At 46.1% G+C, this 19,026-nt stretch overlaps 1 protein-coding gene across 1 annotated transcript in view; it reads right to left on the bottom strand.

The window, feature by feature from the left end:
- MCAM (melanoma cell adhesion molecule) overlaps positions 1-11,325 on the bottom strand; it is an 83,271-nt gene extending 71,946 nt beyond the window's left edge. The window contains exon 1 of the mRNA XM_067470780.1: positions 11,198-11,325. Within this exon, the coding sequence (XP_067326881.1) occupies positions 11,198-11,261 (64 nt within the window). The 5' untranslated portion in view covers positions 11,262-11,325. The remainder of the gene's footprint in view (positions 1-11,197) is intronic.
- Positions 11,326-19,026: the final 7,701 nt, after the last annotated feature.

Below are 19,026 nucleotides of genomic sequence, written 5' to 3'. Positions count from 1 at the left end.
GAACAGCCCTCCCCTTGGCTAAGAGGCCAGCCAATCACAGCTGAGGAGGGCTTTTGGTGGGAGGATTCGCCTTCTGTTTCCAAAAAGGAAGAGAAAGACAGGTGGAAAGAACTTCAGCCTTTGCCACGTGTTGCTGTGGCCCACATGGGGGTTCTGTGTGGGATATTTGGCCCAATTCTATCGTTGGTGGGATTCAGAATGCTCTGTGATTGTAGGTGAACTATAAATCCCAGCAACTACAACTCCCAAATGTCAAGATTCTATTTTCCCCAAACTCCACCAGTGTTCACATTTGGGCATATTGAGTATTTGTGTAGAGTTTGGTCCAGATTCATCATTGTTTGAGTCCACAGTGATCTTGTCAGTTCAAAAAGCCATGTCTTGACTCTTTTTCCGGAATGTTAAGAGGGAGGTGGCCAATCTAATGTCTATAGGGAGGGCTTTCCACAGCTGAGGGGCCACCGCCGAGAAGGCCCCGTCTCTCGTTTCTGCTAAATGTACTTGTGCCGAAGGCGGTAACTAGAGCAGGATCTCCCCAGATGATCTTACAGTCCTAGATGGTTCATATATGTTTTCTGATGGTCTCTGGTGACCCCTCTGAAACCCCTTCGAGACCTCCCCCAGGGGTCCCGACCCCCAGGATGAGAAACGCTGTTTTGAATATAGCAAGTGTCCAAGCTGTAGGGAATAGGTGGAATATAAGTATCAACGATAACAACAAAAACAACAACAGAGGTGGGATATTGCAGGGAAGAAAAGGACGCGAGTTCAAACTTCCCTGAAGTCATGACATCTTCATCCAAGCTAAGTATCAGGAGCAAATAAGGAGACCATCCAGGAACATCTCAATGCAACCAACTATAAGAGTGTGGGAACTATCAAATCAGGTTTATTGTACTTCTAACCTGGAGATTTTCAGTCCTAATACACAACCCATCATCCATCCAGTCCTGTCTCCTTTCCTCACCAGTCAGAAGGCCATTCATTGGCCATGTTATTTGGAGAGCAACCAAAAAAAGGAACTTCCTCTGAAATCCGTCAAACCGCAAGTGCGGAATCTGAACCTGGGTCTTTTCCAAAGGCCAAAACAGAGGTGTGACTCACTGACCTAGTTCCCCCATGGAATGTTTCCAAAGGTCAAGCAGAGGTTTTGCGCCTCCGCTGATGAAGCAACCTTTCCAAAGGTTTCCATCAACCAGAGTCTAGCGTCCAGATCAGAAGAAGTCATGGTCTCACTTGCTTCTTCTTTGGTCGGACCTCACCTGGAATAATACAGAGTCCAGTTCTGGGCAAAACAAGTCAAGATGGAGATGGACTCAGAGCTGGGAGGTGTCCAGAGAAAGGTGACCAAAATGGACAAAGGTTTGGAAGCCAAGGCTATGAGGACCACTTATGGAATTGAGTCTGGAGAAAGTTCAAAGGACATGGGAACCATGTGTAAATATTGAAAAGGAAGAGGAAAGGGGGCTTCTTTTCGGCTACTCTGGAAACTAAAAGCAATGGATCCAAATTACAAGGAATCGCACAAAATTTTCTTGAATTTAAGATCTGATGGGAAGCAGAATAGATTGATTTGGAAGCTGATGGACTCTTTTTCTTTGGAGGCCTTCAAACAGAGGCTGGATAATATTTTGGGAGTGTTTTTAATTGTGCATTCCTGCATGGCAAGGGATTGGACTAGATGACCTTTGGGGGCTCTTTCCAAGTCTAAGGTTTTGTAAGTCCATTGCACTGAAATAGTCTAATTCAGTGGGTCTCAACCTTCTTAATGCTGTGACCCCTTAGTGAAGTTCTTCAGGTTGTGGTGACCCCCAACTATAACATTATTTTCGTTGCTAATTCATAACTGTAATATTGCTTCTGTTATGAATCATAATGTAAGTATCTATGCAGGATATATATCACTGGACCAAATTTGGCACAAATACCCGATATGCCCAAATTTGAATACTTATGGGGTTGATTTTGTCATTTGGGAGTTGTAATTCATGGGATTTATAGTTCACCTGCAATCAAAGAGAATTTTAAACTCCACCAATGATGGAACTGAACCAAACTATCAGACCAACGAGTGACCATCACTCAAAAAATTGATTTTGTCATTTGGGAGTTGTAGTTGCTGGGATTTATAGTTCACCTACAATCAAAGAACATTTTGAAATTCACTAACAATTGAATTGAACCAAACTTGGCACACAGAACTCCCATGACAAACAGAAAATACTGGAAGCGTTTGGTTGGCATTGACCTTGAGTTTGAGAGTTGTAGTTCACCTACATCCAGAGAGCACTATGGATTCAAACAATGATGGATCTAGACCAAACTTGGCACAAATACTCAATATGCTCAAATGTGAACACTGGTGGAGTTTGGGAGAAATAGACCTTGACATTTGGGAGTTGTAGTTGCTGGGATTTATAGTTCACCTACAATCAAAGAGAATTTTAAGCTCTACCAATGATGGAACTGAACCAAACTTCCCACACAGAACCCCCATGACCAACAGAAAATACTGTGCTTTCTGATGGTCTTTGGTGACCCCTCTGACACCCTCTTGCGACCCCCCCCCCCAGGGATCCTGACCCCCAGGTTGAGAAACGCTGGTCTAATCCAAGCCAAGCAAATAAGCCAAGGGAAGAAGAAAAACCTGTTCTCCCATCAACCTCATCATAGCTTAAGTCATGTTTGGGGTCCACTTCTGCACCCCTGGATTTACCAGAGAGACACGTTACCAAGGAAGTAGCTGGAAGTCCACCTCTGGTTGACAAAAATTGCTATTTTTCAAAGATTATGCAGTACAGAGGACTTCAACTTTTGGGGAAGATGAACTGTGTTTCCTAAAAGGACAGTTCTCCCTCTATTTTGGAAACCGGAGCACCCTGTTGTGCAATGAGTCGACTGCGGACTGAAATGTTGGCGGTTTGAATCCAGGTAGCGGGGTGAGCTCCTGTCTGTTAGCTCCAGCTTCTCATGTGGGGACATGAGAGAAGCCTCCCACAGGGATGGTAAAACATCCAGGCGTCCCCTGGGCAACGTCCTTGTATACAGACAATTCTCTCATACCAGAAGCGACTTGCAATTTCTCAAATCACTCCGGGCAAACATTAAAAAATTGGGAATCATAAAAAACCTGGAAACTGTATATTACCTCAGTGCTGCACTCAATCCACCCTTTGCTTTAAATCTTGATATTTAACCTTTATAAGCTTCTTTGCTTGACATATAGAGTTTAACTGGAGCAGGGCCTTTTTCGTGGTGGCACCAAAACTCTACAATTATCCATCTACAAAGGGCTGAAATCAATCCCATCCTTTCTGTGAGCCTCAAGGTTGCTGTCAATTATATTGTAGATTTACCCATACTTTCATACAAATGTTTTGACATTTCAAATATGCATCTTGTTTGTATTCTGTGCCTCCTAAACAGCTTTGACACAAATGGCAGGTTATGAATATTTCAATGTATAATAAACAAACCAATAACAAACGCAGGCGGCCCCCTTGATCTTTAAAGACATTTTGCTTTACCAAAAACAACAAACAACTTGGTAAACACAAGAGGAGATACACAACAAAGGACAGAAACAGCAAGAAGTGTTGCAGGAACTTCCAAATTGCAGCAGATGAAGAAGACGTGGTTGCGATCTGCATTTAAGGGGTGGACTAGATGACCTCTGGGATCCCTTCCAACAAGACATTTTTATCAACGCAAGCTTTCCATCCCAGCAAGATTTCTGTTATAGTGAGAAACCAGGTTGAAATGCATCTGAGCAAATATCAGAGCTAGGAAAGGTCATACTACAATTCCCATCATCTCCTAGCCAGCTTTCTGGGAGTGGCTGTGGGATTTTGGGCGTTGTGATTCCATACAAAAAGATCATTACTAAGCATTGACCAAAAACTGGTTCATGAATGGCATCCCATTCAAATGCACCATTGGTGTAAACAAAACCCTACAAAAGTGTGAAAAGAGGGAGGTTAATACTATGGAATAATGGGAGATTCAGTTGTCCAAGGTCTTTTTGGCCTTCTCTAATGAAGTGTGATGGTGTCTCACCAAACTATAACTCCTGGGGTTCCATAACATTGAGTCATGGCAGTCAAAGTGTTGTCAACCTGTATGAATTCCATAATGTAGATTCACCCAGGGTTGGACTATGTGATCATTGGGGTCCTTTCTGATGAAACCGAAAGTGAGGAACATCTTTCCTTGGTCCAATCAAACCCCTATAAAAGTGTGCAAAAGTTTGGGCAGAATGATGGTTAGTATCCTTTGTGACGAAAGAGCTGATGGGGAACAACTTTCTGAAGGCCCAACCAAGATCCTACAAAAAATGTGAAAAGAAGGTTGTACTATATGATCTTCAGGATCCTGAAGGTTGGACTACGTGATCTTCAGGATCCCGAAGGTTGGACTACGTGATCTTCAGGGTCCCAAAGGTTGAGCTATGTGATCTTCAAGTTCCCGAAGGTTGGATTACGCGATCTTCCGGGTCCCGAAGGTTGGACTACGCGATCTTCAGGGTCCCGAAGGTAGGAGTACGTGATCTTCAGGGTCCCAAAGGTTGGGCTACGTGATCTTCAGTGTCCCGAAGATTGGACTACATGATCTTCAGGGTCCCGAAGGTTGGACTACGTGATCTTCAGGGTCCCGAAGATTGGACTACATGATCTTCAGGGTCCCGAAGGTTGGACTACGCGATCTTCAGGGTCCCGAAGGTAGGAGTACGTGATCTTCAGGGTCCCAAAGGTTGGGCTACGTGATCTTCAGTGTCCCGAAGATTGGACTACATGATCTTCAGGGTCCCGAAGGTTGGACTACGTGATCTTCAGAGTCCCGAAGATTGGACTACATGATCTTCAGGGTCCTGAAAGTCCGACTACGTGATCTTCAGGGTCCCGAAGGTTGGACTACGCGATCTTCAGGGCCCCGAAGGTTGGACTACGCGATCTTCAGGGTCCCGAAGGTTGGACTATGCGATCTTCAGGGTCCCGAAGGTTGGACTACATGATCTTCAGGGTTCCGAAGGTTGGACTACGTGATCTTCAGGGTCCCGAAGGTTGGATTACATGATCTTCAGGGTCCCGAAGGTTGGACTACGTGATCTTCAGGGTCCCAAAGGTTGGAGTACGTGATCTTCAGGGTCCCAAAGGTTCGGTTACGTGATCTTCAGGGTGCCGAAGGTTGGACTACATGATCTTCAGGGTCCCTTCGGGTGAGTTTCCTAGAGTCAACCAAACCCTACAAGAGTGACAAGAGGATTGGGCTACATGACCTTCAGGAGCCCTTCTGATAACACAGATGATGGGGAACACCTTTCCTACAATGAACCAAAAAACTGCCAAAATGGGGAAATTGGGCTGGACTAGATGATCTTTAGGAACCCATCCTGACGAAACAGAGAGCTCACAACCTCTGAGGATGCCTGCTATAGATGTGGGAAAAATGTCAGGAGAGAATGCTTCTGGAACATAGCCATACATCCCGGAAAATGCACAGCAACCCAAACAGAGAGGTGTTGGGCATCTGACCTTTGGTCTCAGAGGAGTGGCAGATAGCAACAACACTCATCAATCTCTAGGAGCACACTGCTATGGGAAGATGGTGTTTCTCCTTGTTTGGGCGCCCAACCCTGAACAGGGTCACCCCAAGCGCTCAGACACACAAACACTTTCTCCTTCATCTGCATCTCAGACGGGCGCATTGTTCCCAGACAGCGCATGGGGTGTGCGCCTGTGGGCTGAACCCACCCACCCCCTTCCTGTCCTCATTTCACAATCCATCCACCTGTCAACCCAAGAGGGATTTGCAAGACAACAGTGATCAAAAACCCTTATTATCCCTCTGCTTCTTCCAGTTGGGGTGGGTGGGGGGTCCCCCTTTCCTCCCTCTTTGAAATATAGCCACTCGTTACCAGAAATGTACACCGGCACAAGCCCCTGTACATGGGTGGACATGTGCAGACAAGCAAAATGAAACACATCCCTATTCCACCCAGATCTATTTTCCCCCTCTCCAGCTTGTACATTTGCAGTAAATAACTCCACAGAGACTTCAGGCGTGGGGTGGGATGTGTAGTTCCAACCCAACTGGTGAGTGTGTGAACCCCGTATTGGCATAGTAGGAAAAACAGGACTGGATGTGTCGGGGAGATTGGAAACAGCCTCTCCCCTCACCAACTATGCTAGGATCATGAACTGCTTGGAGTCCCTTTCTCTTTCTCTCAAGGTTTCCCCTTGAAAATAAGTCTAGTGAAGTCAGACTCTGAGGGTTGGTGCTCACCTCCATTTCAAGAGCCAGAGTAGACCCATTGGCCTAAAGGGATTTGCACAAGTGTCAGCTAAAGGGAAAGGTAAAGGTTTCCCCTTGACAATAAGTCTAGTCTAGTCCTACTCTGGGGAGGGGTACTCATCTAAGCCAAAGTACTCATCTAAGCATTGTCCATAGACACCTCCAAGGTCATGTGGTCGGCATGACTGCATAGCGTGCCGTTACCTTCCCGCCAGAGCAGTACCTACTGATCTACTCACATTTACATGTTTTCGAACTGCTAGGTTGGCAGAAGCTGGGGCTAACAGTGGGAGCTCACCCCGCCCCCCAGATTCAAACCACCAACCTTTCAGTCAGCAAGTTTAGCAGCTTAGTGGTTTAACCCGCTGCACCGCTAGGGGCCCCATCAAAATATTAAGAGATATAAATACAGTACCTATAAGCAGTACCTATTGATCTACTCTTATTTACATGTTTTCAAACTGCTAGGTTGGCAGAAGCTGGGGCTAACAGTGGAAGCTCACCTCGCTCCCCGGATTCAAACCACCAACCTTTTGGTGAGCAAGTTTAGCAGCTTAGTGGTTTAACCCGCTGTACCGTCAGGGACTCCATCAAAATATTATGAGATATAAATACAGTACCTATAAGCAGTACCTATTGATCTACTCTTATTTACATGTTTTCAAACTGCTAGGTTGGCAGAAGCTGGGGCTAACAGTGGGAGCTCACCCCACTCCCCAGATTCAAACCACCGACCTTTCAGTGAGCAAGTTCAGCAGCTTAGCAGTTTAACCCACTACACTACCAGGGGCCCCATCAAAATATTATGAGATATAAATACAGTACCTATAAGCAGTACCTATTGATCTACTCTTATTTACATGTTTTCAAACTGTTAGGTTTGACACTTGTGCAAATCCTTTTGAGTCAATGGGTGGATCAGCAATTGTTTTCTGCAATGTCTTTTTAAGGGTGGGATACTGTGGTTCAGCGAGTCAAACTGCTAAATTGCAGAACTTGCTGATTGAAAGGTCAGCAGTTCGAATCCGGGGTAGAGGGTTGAGCTCCTGCTGTTAGCCCCAGCTTCCGCTAACCAAACAGTTCGAAAACATGCAAATGTGAGTAGATTAATAGGTACTGCTTCAGCTGGAAGGTGGAGCCCCCGGTGGCGCAGTGGGTTAAGTCCCTGTGCCGGCAGGACTGAAGACCGACAGGATGAGTTCCCTCTGTCAGCTCCAGCTCCTCATGCGCGGACATGAGAGAAGCCTCCCACAAGGATGATAAAAAAAAATCAAATCATCCGGGCATCCCCTGGGCAACGTCCTTGCAGACGGCCAATTCTCTCACACCAGAAGCGACTTGCAGTTTCTCAAGTCGCTCCTGACACAACAAATAATAATAATAATAATAATAATAATCTTGCAGACGGCCAAATCTCTCACACCAGAAGCGACTTGCAGTTTCTCAAGTCGCTCCTGACACGACAAATAAGAATAATAATAATTAATTAATTAATAAGCTGGAAGGTAACGGTACTCCAAAAGGGGCCCCCAGTGGCGCAGTGGGTTAAAGCACTGAGCTGCTGAGCTTGTTGACCAAAAGGTCGCAGGTTCAATTCTGGGGAGCGGCGTGAGCTTCCGCTGTCAGCCCTAGCTTCTGCCAACCTAGCAGTTCGAAAACATGCAAATGTGAGTAGATCAATAGGTACCGCTCCGGCGGGAAGGTAACGGCGCTCCATGCGGTCACATGACCTTGGAGGTGTCTATGGACAACACTGACTCTTCGGCTTAGAAATGGAGATGAGCACCACACCCCAGAGTCAGACATGACTGGACTTAATGTCAGGGGACTACCTTTACCTTTACTAACGGTACTCCATGCGGTCATGCCGACCACATGACCTTGGAGGTGTCTGTGGACAACGCCGGCACTTTGGCTTAGATGAGTACCCCTCCCCAGAGTAGGATTCGACTAGACTTAATGTCAAGGGGAAACCTTTACCTTTCCCTTTAGCTGACACTTGTGCAAATCCCTTTGTGTCAATGGGTCTACTCTGGCTGGATCATCCATCGCTTTCTGCAGCGTCTTTTGAAGGGTGGGATAGAGGGTTCCCACTCTTGGCTTAGAAGGGTTCAAAAGAAACCCACAATATATGTGTCTTTTCATATATCTTCAAAACACACTGACACACCCTATTTTTGATGCCCTCCTCATTCCTAAAAATAGTAATCACAGGTGCCTGTAAGTTGTGGGTGCCCCTTTCTTAGAATATCACCCACAATACACTCATACATGCACACACATATCCTTTTCACAACCAAAATTATCACCCACAGGACTGAGACAGTGTGATGCCGCCAACGTTTCAGACAATAAGCCAAAAGATGGGAGAAAAGAGACAGGGGTGTGGAAGTCGTTTTGCAAAAATAAGGCTCTCCAAGGTCTCCATATTTTTATAAGTCTGGTCCAACCTCCCTCAATATAGTCTGCCCATTTTGCAGACTGTATTTTTCCCTTTTCCACCAGTTGCAATGCCTTTCCAGTAGCTGCTACACGCTGTAGTAGTAGCTTGAAAGGGGAGGGAAGGGAAAAGTGGGTGTGTAGTGTTGCAAAAAAAGAGAAGGAGGCAACTGGATGCTACTCCACTGCAAAATTATAGGCACTGCCCCTCTCTCAACCTCTCCTCCTTAAACAAAGCTCACCTCCCCAATTTAGACAACGGGTTCCCCACCCTTTGGAGGTTTTCCTGCCATGGCCGCCCCCTCCCCAAATAGCACAGCCTCATGTGAAGGCAAAAGTACCAAAATACAAAGGCATTTTCTCCCCATTTCCGCAACTGTCCACCTTCCAAGCTCATCCCAATTCAAGAATCCTAAGAAATCTCTGCAGGTTGATGAGCAAGAAGGGAGGGCAAGGGACACCCCCAAACCTCTGATTGATGGGGGAGTGTGAAAATATAAAATACACCTTCCAAGACCCCACCTCAATTCAGGAATCTTATAGATTTGGAGAAGGAAGAAGAGAATGGGATGAAGGAAAATGGACCCAATTTGAAAAGGTCCCCAAATCGCTTTGTTTACTAGGCTGGGGAGGTAGGGTGGGGTGCAAAATGACAGAAATTCCTACCCATTGCCCCTCCCTGAAGACCTAAATTCAGGAATGGTAAGAAATCCCTGAAGGTTTAGCCAAACGAAGGGAGTGGGCAGAGAGAAAAGGGTCCTCAAATTGCACTATGGGTTCAAAGTCCCCAAGCTGCATTGAGAAAAAGCCCCCCAATTGCATCGTCTGGTGGTTCGAGTGGTAGCTGCAAAAGTCAACACACACTCCCTTAAGGATACACATGATCCAGGACCCCACCTCAATTCAGGAATCTTAAGCAAATCCCTGTAGATATGGGTAAAGAGTGGGCTGAGAGAAAAGCTCCCCAAATTTCACAGTGGGTGAAAAGTCCCCCAATTGCATTGTCTAGTGGTTCGAGTGGGAGCTGCAAAAATCAACACACAGTCCCTTCAGCATACACATGATCCAGGACCCCACCTCAATTCAGGAATTTTAAGCAAATCCCTGTAGATATGGATAAGGAGTGGGCAGATAGAAAATCTCCCCAAATTGCACAGTGGGTGAAAAGCCCCCCAGTTGCCTTGTCTGGTGGCAAGAGTGGGAGCTGCAAAAATCCAACACACATTCCCTTAGGGATCCACAGGATCCAGGACCCCACCTCAATTCAAGAATCTGAAGACAATCCCTGTAGATATGGATAAGGAGTGGGCAGCAAGAAAAGGTCCCCAAATTGCACAGTGGGTGAAAAGTCCCCAAACTGCACTGGGAAAAAGTCCAGTTGTATTGTCTGGTGGCTGGAGTGGGAGCTGCAAAAATCCAACACACACTCCCTTAAGGATCCACATGCTCCAAGCCCCCACCTCAATTCAGGAATCTTAATTAAATCCTTGTAGATATGGATAAGGAGTGGGCAGAGAGAAAAGGTCCCCAAATTGCACTGTGGGTGAAAAGCCCCCCAGTTGCATTGTCTGGTGGTTCGAGTGGGAGCTGCAAAAATCAACACACACTCCCTTAAGGATCCACATGATCCAGGACCCCACCTCAATTCAGGAATCTGAAGACAATCCCTGTAGATCTGGATAAGGAGGGTGCAGAGAGAAAAGCTCCCCAAATTGCACTATGGGTGTAGAGTCCCCAAACTGCATTGGGAAAAAGGTCCCCCAGTTGCATTGTCTGGTGACTGGAGTGAGAGCTGCAAAGATCAACACACACTCCCTTAAGGATACACATACTCCAAGACCCCACCTCAATTCAGGAATCTTAAGCAAATCCCTGTAGATATGGGTAAAGAGTGGGCAGAGAGAAAAGCTCCCCAAATTGCATTGTGTGTGAAATGTCTCCAAATTGCAGTGAGAAAAGTTTCCCCAAATTATCCTGAAAAATGCTCAACCAATTCGATTTTTTGATGGCTCGGAGGGTGGGGGTGTTGCAAAATTAAAAATCCCCCCAAATCCCCCCTCCCCATAATACACAAATCCCTACAGATCTGGACAAGGCGGTGGGCAGTGAGAAAAGGCTCTCCAAACTGCACTGAGAAAAGGGTCTCCAAATTGCATCGAGACAAAAGTCCCCAAATTGCACTGGGAAAAAGTCCCCAAACTGCCTTGTTTAATGGCTCGGGGTGTGTGTGTGCAAGGATACAAATCTCCCCTCCAGATCCCCCCTGGAAGACCCCACCTCAATTGAGGGACAACCCCTGCAGTTGTGTGCGTAAAGGCGCAAAGAAAGGCAAAGAAAGAAAGAGGGAGAGGGAAAAGGAGTTGGCCAACAAAAGCGGAGGGAGAACTCGTGGAAAGGTCTGGGCTGCACATTAATACACACTCACACACACACACACATGCACACACAGCTCCTCCACGGCACTCACCTTTGGTGCAAAGGATGGCCAGCCAGAGGCATCCCAAGGCGGAGGAGAGGAGAGAAGGGCGCATGGTGACTCTGGTGCGTCTCAGGCTCAAGTGAGACTCTACAAGCGAAGGAAGCTCTCGGGGAGGGAGAAGCCCCCAAAAAGGCTGACGTCAGGTGTGGGGAGGGAGGGGACTGTGGGCCAGGAGCAGAGGGAGGGAGGGAGGGAGGGGGCAGAAAGAGGGAGGGGACAAAGGAGGCTGCCAGGATGGGAAGACAAGGGGGAGCCTCATACACCTCTCCAAGCCTTTCCAGAGAGGAGAGGCAAGCAAAGGCAACTTCAAAGCACTTTCTCTGGAACCCATTCTTCCCATCTAGTTTTGCTCACACCTTGAGGGAGCATCTGCACTGGAGAATGAATGGGCTTTGACACTGTTTTCACTGTCATGGCTCCATGCTATGGGATCACAGTTTGCTGACATACTTTTTGGCAGAGAATCATAGAATCAAAGAGTTGGAAGAGACCCCATGGGCCATCCAGTCCAACCCAATTCTGCCAAGAAGCAGGAAAATTGCCGATGGCCATCCAGTCTTTGTTTCCAAGCCTCCAAAGAAGGAGCCTCCACCACAACCCAGGTCAGAGAGTTCCACTGCTGAACAGCTCTCACAGTGAGGAAGTTCTTCCTCATGTTCAAGTGGAATTTCCTTTCTTGTAGTTTGAAGCCATTGCTTGGTCTGCTCCTGACACAATAAATAAATAAAATATATGTATTTTATATATGTTCACCGCCTTGAATCGCCTTTGGGCTGATATGGGCGGGGTAGAAATAAAGTAAATAAATAAAAGTAAATAAATAGTCTTTACCTTTCTTACTTTCCTCTTCATCCTGGAAAGAAGTGACGAGCGGAGTGCCGCAGGGTTCCGTCCTGGGCCCAATCCTGTTCAACATCTTTATTAATGACTTAGATGAAGGGCTAGAAGGCAGGATCGTCAAGTCTGCAGACGACACCAAATTGGGAGGGAGAGCCAAGACTCCAGAGGACAGGAGACGGATTCAAAGGGATCTTGACAGATTAGAGAAATGGGCCAAAACTAACAAAATGAAGTTCAACAGGGACAAATGCAAGATACTCCACTTTGGCAGGAAAAACGAAATGCAAAGATACAGAACGGGGGACAATGCCTGGCTCGAGAGCAGGATGTGTGAAAAAGATCTTGGAGTCCTCGTGGACAACAAGTTAAACATGAGCCAACAATGTGATGTGGCGGCAAAAAAAGCCAATGGGATTTTGGCCTGCATCAAGAGGAGCATAGTGCCTGGATCTAGGGAAGTCATGCTCCCCATGCTCTATTCCGCTTTGGTTAGATCACACCTGGAATATTGTGTCCAATTCTGGGCACCACAATTAAAAAGAGATATTGACAAGCTGGAATGTGTCCAGAGGAGGGCGACTAAAATGATCCAGGGTCTGGAGAACAAGCCCTATGAGGAGTGGCTTAGGGAACTGGGCATGTTTAGCCTGAAGAAGAGAAGGCTGAGAGGAGATATGATAGCCATGTATAAATATGTGAGAGGAAGCCACAGGGAGGAGGGAGCAAGATTGTTTTCTGCTTCCCTGGAGACTAGGACGCGGAACAATGGCTTCAAACTACAAGAGAAGAGATTCCATCTTAACATGAGGAAGAACTTCCTGACTGTGAGAGCCGTTTAGCAGTGGAACTCTCTGCCCCGGAGTGTGGTGGAGGCTCCTTCTTTGGAAGCTTTTAAACAGAGGCTGGATGGCCATCTGTCAGGGGTGATTTGAATGCAATTCCTGGCCATGTTACAGAAGCATTCTAAAGACATCATTGAATGATCCAATGGTGTGGATCAATTCCACACCATTGATCCACAGCAGTTAAAAGGTATTAATTCAAACTGTATTAATTCTTCAGGCATGGGCAAACTTTGGCCCTCCAAGTGTTTTGGACCATCTCCCACAATTCATCACAGCCAGTAGGCTGGGTTGCTGTGAGTTTTCCGAGCTGTATGACCATGTTCGAGAAGCATTCTCTTCTGACATTGCACCCACATCTATGGCAGGCATTCTCAGAGGTTGTGAGGTCTGTTGGAAACTAGGCAAGTGGGGTTTATATACTCATGTATATATACTAGCCATCACCTGCCACGTGTTGCTGTGGCCCAGTCTGTTCCAGAAGCATTCTCTCCTGACATTTCACCCACATCTGTGGCAGGCATCCTCAGAGGTTGTGAGATCTGTTGGAAACTAGGCAAGTGGAGTTTATATACTCATGTATATATACTAGCTGTCACCTGCTATGTGTTGCTGTGGCCCAGTCTGTACCAGAATTCTGTTCCAGAAGCATTCTCTCCTGATGTTTCACCCACATCTATGGCAGCCATCCTCAGAGGTTGTGAGGTCTGTTGGAAACTAGGCAAGTGGGGTTTATATACTCATGTATATATACTAGCCGTCACCTGCCACACATTGATATGGCCCAGTCTGTCCAGAATTCTGTTCCAGAAGCATTCTCTCCTGACATTTCACCCACATCTATGGCAGGCATCCTCAGAGGTCGTGAGGTCTGTTGGAAACTAGGCAAGTGGGGTTTATTTACTCATGTATCCGTCACCTGCCACACATTGATATGGCCCAGTCTGTCCAGAATTCTGTTCCAGAAGCATTCTCTCCTGACATTTCACCCACATCTATGGCAGGCATCCTCAGAGGTCGTGAGGTCTGTTGGAAACTAGGCAAGTGGGGTTTATTTACTCATGTATCCGTCACCTGCCACACATTGCTGTGGCCCAGTCTGTCCAGAATTCTGTTCCAGAAGCATTCTCTCCTGACATTTCACCCACATTTATGGCAGGCATCCTCAGAGGTTGTGAGGTCTGTTGGAAACTAGGTAAGTGGGATTTATATCTCTGTGGAAAGATACTAAAATGAGAAACAACAAGCAGCATTGTGTAAACATTTCAGATGTACTGTATACATACTTTCCAGGGAACCCTCAACATAATTAACATTTATTGCTCAGAGTGTGAATTGTGTAAACAAAAAGCACACGCTGCCACAGTTTGGCATGCGCTGAGACTGATAATATGTAACCATCTTTTGAATGGCCTCAAGGCATTAATTCGAAATGCTATACACAACAACAACAACAAAAATAACATCAGAAGGGGAAAAGAAAGTAGAGAGTGGCGTCAAACATCTGCAAAGCCATTTGGAGAGTGAATGATCAGCAGGAGCAGCCTCACCCTGGTCTCTCTCATATGATCCGGGATTCCCTGAAGCGGTTTGCAAAGAGGTCAGGACAGCCAAGGCCTCGGGAAGAGTTCGACTTTGCACTTTTGCAAACAAGGGAAGGTGCAGCGTCTCTGGAATGTAAGCCAGACACATACATACATACAGAGAGAGTTGGAGATGCAGCAGCAGGCCAAAGACCAGGAGCCAAACAGGAACAGAAAGGCCATCACAATACAGCCAGGCAGCACGCAAAGCAACTGGAGATCAGCAGGTGCAAAGAAGACCGTTGCGTTATATAAGTGTTCCTCATGTTTATCCCCAACGTTGCCCAGGTGTTGTTGGGACTGCCTACTTTCTCCCTCCTCCAGCTCTGAAAAGGCTCACCTCACAATGTCTTCATGGCAATGTTTTGGCATTGGTGAGCAGACTCTCTTTGTGGCTCTTTCCTTCCTACCTCCATTGCCCTCATGCACTTTCTCCCTGTCTCTTCTTTTTCTTTTCCTCTTCCCTTGCTTTCCCTCACACGCCTCCCAGCCCTTCTCTGTCCATTCTCTTCCTTCCTTTCCCTCCCTTCGTCTCCTCTTTCTTCCCTTCCCTTCCCTTCCCTCCTTCCCTTCCCTTCCTTCCCTTCTTCCCTTCCCTTCTTCCCTTCCCTCCCCTTCCTTCCCTTCTTCCCTTCTCTTCCCTTCCTTTCCCTTCCCTTCTTCCCTTCCCTTCCCTTCCTTCCTTCCCTTCTTCCCTTCCCTTCCTTTCCTCCCTTCCCTTCCTTTCCTTCCTTCCCTCCTTCCCTTCCCTTCCTTCCCTCCTTCCCTTCCCTTCCTTCCCTTCCCTTCTTCCCTTCCCTTCCCTCCCCTCCTCTCCCTCCCCTTCCCGTCCTTCCCTTCCTTTCCTTTCCTTTCCTTTCCTTTCCTTTCCTTTCCTTTCCTTTCCTTTCCTTTCCTTTCCTTTCCTTCCCTTCCCTCCTTCCCTTCCCTCCTTCCCTTCCCTTCCCTTCCCTTCTGCCCTTCCCTTCCTTCCCTTCTTCCCTTCCCTTCCTTGCCTTCTTCCCTTCCCTTCTTCCCTTCTTCCCTCCCCTCCCCTCCCCTTCCTTGCCTTCTTCCCTTCCCTTCTTCCCTTCCCTTCCCTTCCCTTCCCTTCCCTTCCTTCCCCTTCCCTTCCCTTCTTCCCTTCCCTTCTTACACAGGTCACCTTTCTTTCCTAGTGTCATCACATAGCAACACTTTACCTAGTAATAGTGTTTATGTACAAACAGACAGCTAAACAAACACAAAGTTTGGTAATATCTGTATAAAAATGTATAAAGGCATTTTTTACTTTTGTTTTTTTATGAATGCTCCTATTAGAAAATGCATGACGATGTGGGTGAACTACAATTCCCAGAATCATGGGAGCAATCCAACCCAAGTAAAGATAAAGGTTTTCCCCTGACATTAAGTCCAGTCGTGTCCGACTCTGGGGGTTGGTGCTCATCTCCATTTCTAAGCCGAAGAACTGGTGTTGCCCGTAGACACCTCCAAGGTCACGTGGCCAGCATGACTGCATGGAGCATCGTTATCTTCCCGCCGGAGCGGTACCTATTGATCTACTCACATTTGCATGTTTTTGACCTGCTATGTTGACATAATAATAATAATAATAATAATAATAATAATAATGTCAATAATTGGAAACTTCTCAAAGCACAGCAGAGAAAGAGTCAATACAAGAAAACTGTACTCCAAACCAGAGCTGACAGCTGGCACAACAAAGCCTTACATGGGCAGTTCCTTGAGAAGATTGAAGGAAAAATTGGCAAGGAGAAGACCTGGTGATGGCTAACGAATTGAACCCTGAAAAAGGAGACAGAAGAAGTCCTGTCTGTATAAGCGGAGACCTCTGCCACATACACACATACACATTTTTCACTTTTATTATGTGTTAATTAATTAATTAATTAATAATAATATTAACATTAATGTGTTTATTATTATGTGTATAGATAGATAGATTATGCACACAGTGCACACAAAGATTATGCACACAGTGAGGACCAGCATGGCATAACGGTTTGCGTGTTGGACTTCAAAGTATTTGGGGATGATTTGGGGGCTCCCCCCGATTCCTATGTTTTTTGTCCCCATTGTGTACCACAATGCCAGAGCCTCGGTGGCGCAGTGCGTTAAACCCCTGTGCCGGCAGGACTGAAGACTGACAGGTTGCAGGTTCGAATCTGGGGAGAGGCGGATGAGCTCCCTCCATCAGCTCCAGCTCCTCATGCGGGGACATGAGAGAAGCCTCCCACAAGGATGATAAAAACATCAAATCATCCGGGCGTCCCCTGGGCAACGTCCTTGCAGATGGCCAATTCTCTCACTCCAGAAGTGACTTGCAGTTTCTCAAGTCGCTCCTGACACGACAAAAAAAGCAAACAAACCCACAAAGCCAAGACCAGGTGCATTTAAAACTAAACCCTCATGATTCCATAGTTTTGAGTCATTGCAGTTAAAGGGATGTCAAATTGCATTAATACTACAGTGTAGATGCAGTCCTAGGAAAACTTTTGTGACTCCAGAGGAAAGACTGGCCTGGGCACTGGAACAGTCCATTTGCTTCACTGCTTTCTCCTCCTCTGTTGCTTCCTAATGCACACTTAGCAACGATGGCTTGGCATGACATTTGGACAGGGAATATTTCCCTTGCAAACCCAATGCTCAGGGCCGCAGAGGGAGATAATGTTATTCTCTTGTTCTCTCCTTCTAATTCAGACTCACTTTGGCCGGACTTTCTCTGCGCCAATGAGCACCCGGCAAGGAAATGCTTCATCCGGGGACATATCGCTAGGCAATTATCTGACACCGACCTGTTTACCCAGTCTGCTAATCGGAGATAAAAATCCATTTAGCTGGTTTTATCCTCTAATTTATTGACATGCAATCTAGCGCTGTATCGGCAGAAAGGGAGAAATCAGGCAGGAATGAATATGTGCAAAGAGCCAAAAAAAAAAAAAATGTGCAGTTTTCTCAGTTCCAATGGCTGGTGGCTTTTGTTCCAGACAGGAAACAATCAAGACCACCTAATACCTCCCAACAAAGGATCCCCAGGCAGCAGGCAGCAAAGCTTTGAAGCTGCAAGACCATTCAATGCTAATTAAGGTGGCCAATTGCAACATTCACACCTTCCTCAAGCAGACAAGAGTTATTTCTCCCACCCTGGACATTATTCCACAGATAGATAGATAGATAGATAGATAGATAGATAGATAGATAGATAGATAGATAGATGTAATGTTCATTTGTGGGATTAACATAACTCAAAAACCACTTGGCGAATTGACACCAAATTTGGACACAATACACCTGTCAGGCCAACGAGTGACCATCACTCATAAAAACACGGAAAAACACAGCAGAAGGGACTTTAAAAGCCAAAAAACATAAAATGCATTACAATGATTGTGCAAAACTACTATATATATATACACACACACATATACACAAATATATATACACACATATACACACACAAAACATATATACACAGATTGGGCCACAGCAACGTGTCTCAGGGGATGACATACATATATATATATATATATATACACACACACACACACACACACACACACACACACCACACATACACACACACACGCACGCACGCACACACACACACCTCACTTGCCTAGTTTCCAACAGACCTCACAATCTCTGAGGATGCCTGCCATACATGTGGGTGAAACATCAGGAGAGAATGCTTCTGAAACATGGCCATGTAGGCCGGAAAACTCACAGCAACCCAGTGATTCTGGCTATTAAAGCCTTCAACAAATCAATAAGCAATCCTGGCTATTGGGGTCACATGTCTTGGAGCATGTTAGAACTCAGTGTCAACTGTACAATAAGATGCACGTAGCTGATTGGTTGGGCTAGCTGAGCCTGGGACTTTTGGATACTGTTACATTTTTCAGGCTTGAACTATGCAGGTTCTTGCAGAGAAGCAGAGAGACGCAGAGTTTGGCGTGTGCTCTTGTTTCATGAGCTGTTGGAAGGAGTTTCTCCACATGGACAAAGAAAGACAATTTTAAATCTCTCAGTATGTACATTATGTGAGTCGATGCAACTGATGACATGATTGTAATTATGTTGTTCTGAATTATGAAGAGTAAACTACTAGTTCTTTATTGATCAACAATGTGGCATATTTTCTTTCTCTGGCAAGACAGTGTGTGGGCTGATCAACTGTGAACTACACGTGGTTTATTTTGCATTGTGCCATAACACACTCTCAGCCTGAGATTTCACTAGTAATATCTTCCTAGATCTTCCTGCCATCATAAACTTGCTTTACTGAATGGTGCAAGACATCACTGCATTTTTAATGGTGAGATTAAGATATATATATGACTTTGCTAGGATGTCGCTGTGACATTGCATGACCTTCCGGCTTCGCGAAAGCCGTGCCGTTTCCAGCAGTTCCTGATGCAGTTCATGAGCGAAATCTGTTGTTTGCAGGTCTTGCCTTTTCTCTCCTCCTCCCCTTCTGAGTTGGCACCAGAGCGCATTGGGAAGAGAGAAGGAAACTTTGTGTTGTGCTTTCCCTTCCAGTGTGAAATCAGGC

This window comes from Anolis sagrei, chromosome 7, assembly GCF_037176765.1.
Source record: "Anolis sagrei isolate rAnoSag1 chromosome 7, rAnoSag1.mat, whole genome shotgun sequence".
Taxonomy (NCBI): Eukaryota; Metazoa; Chordata; class Lepidosauria; order Squamata; family Dactyloidae; genus Anolis; species Anolis sagrei.
The sequence above is the reverse complement of the archived record's forward strand: the minus strand, read 5'-3'. Positions and strand labels throughout refer to the sequence as shown.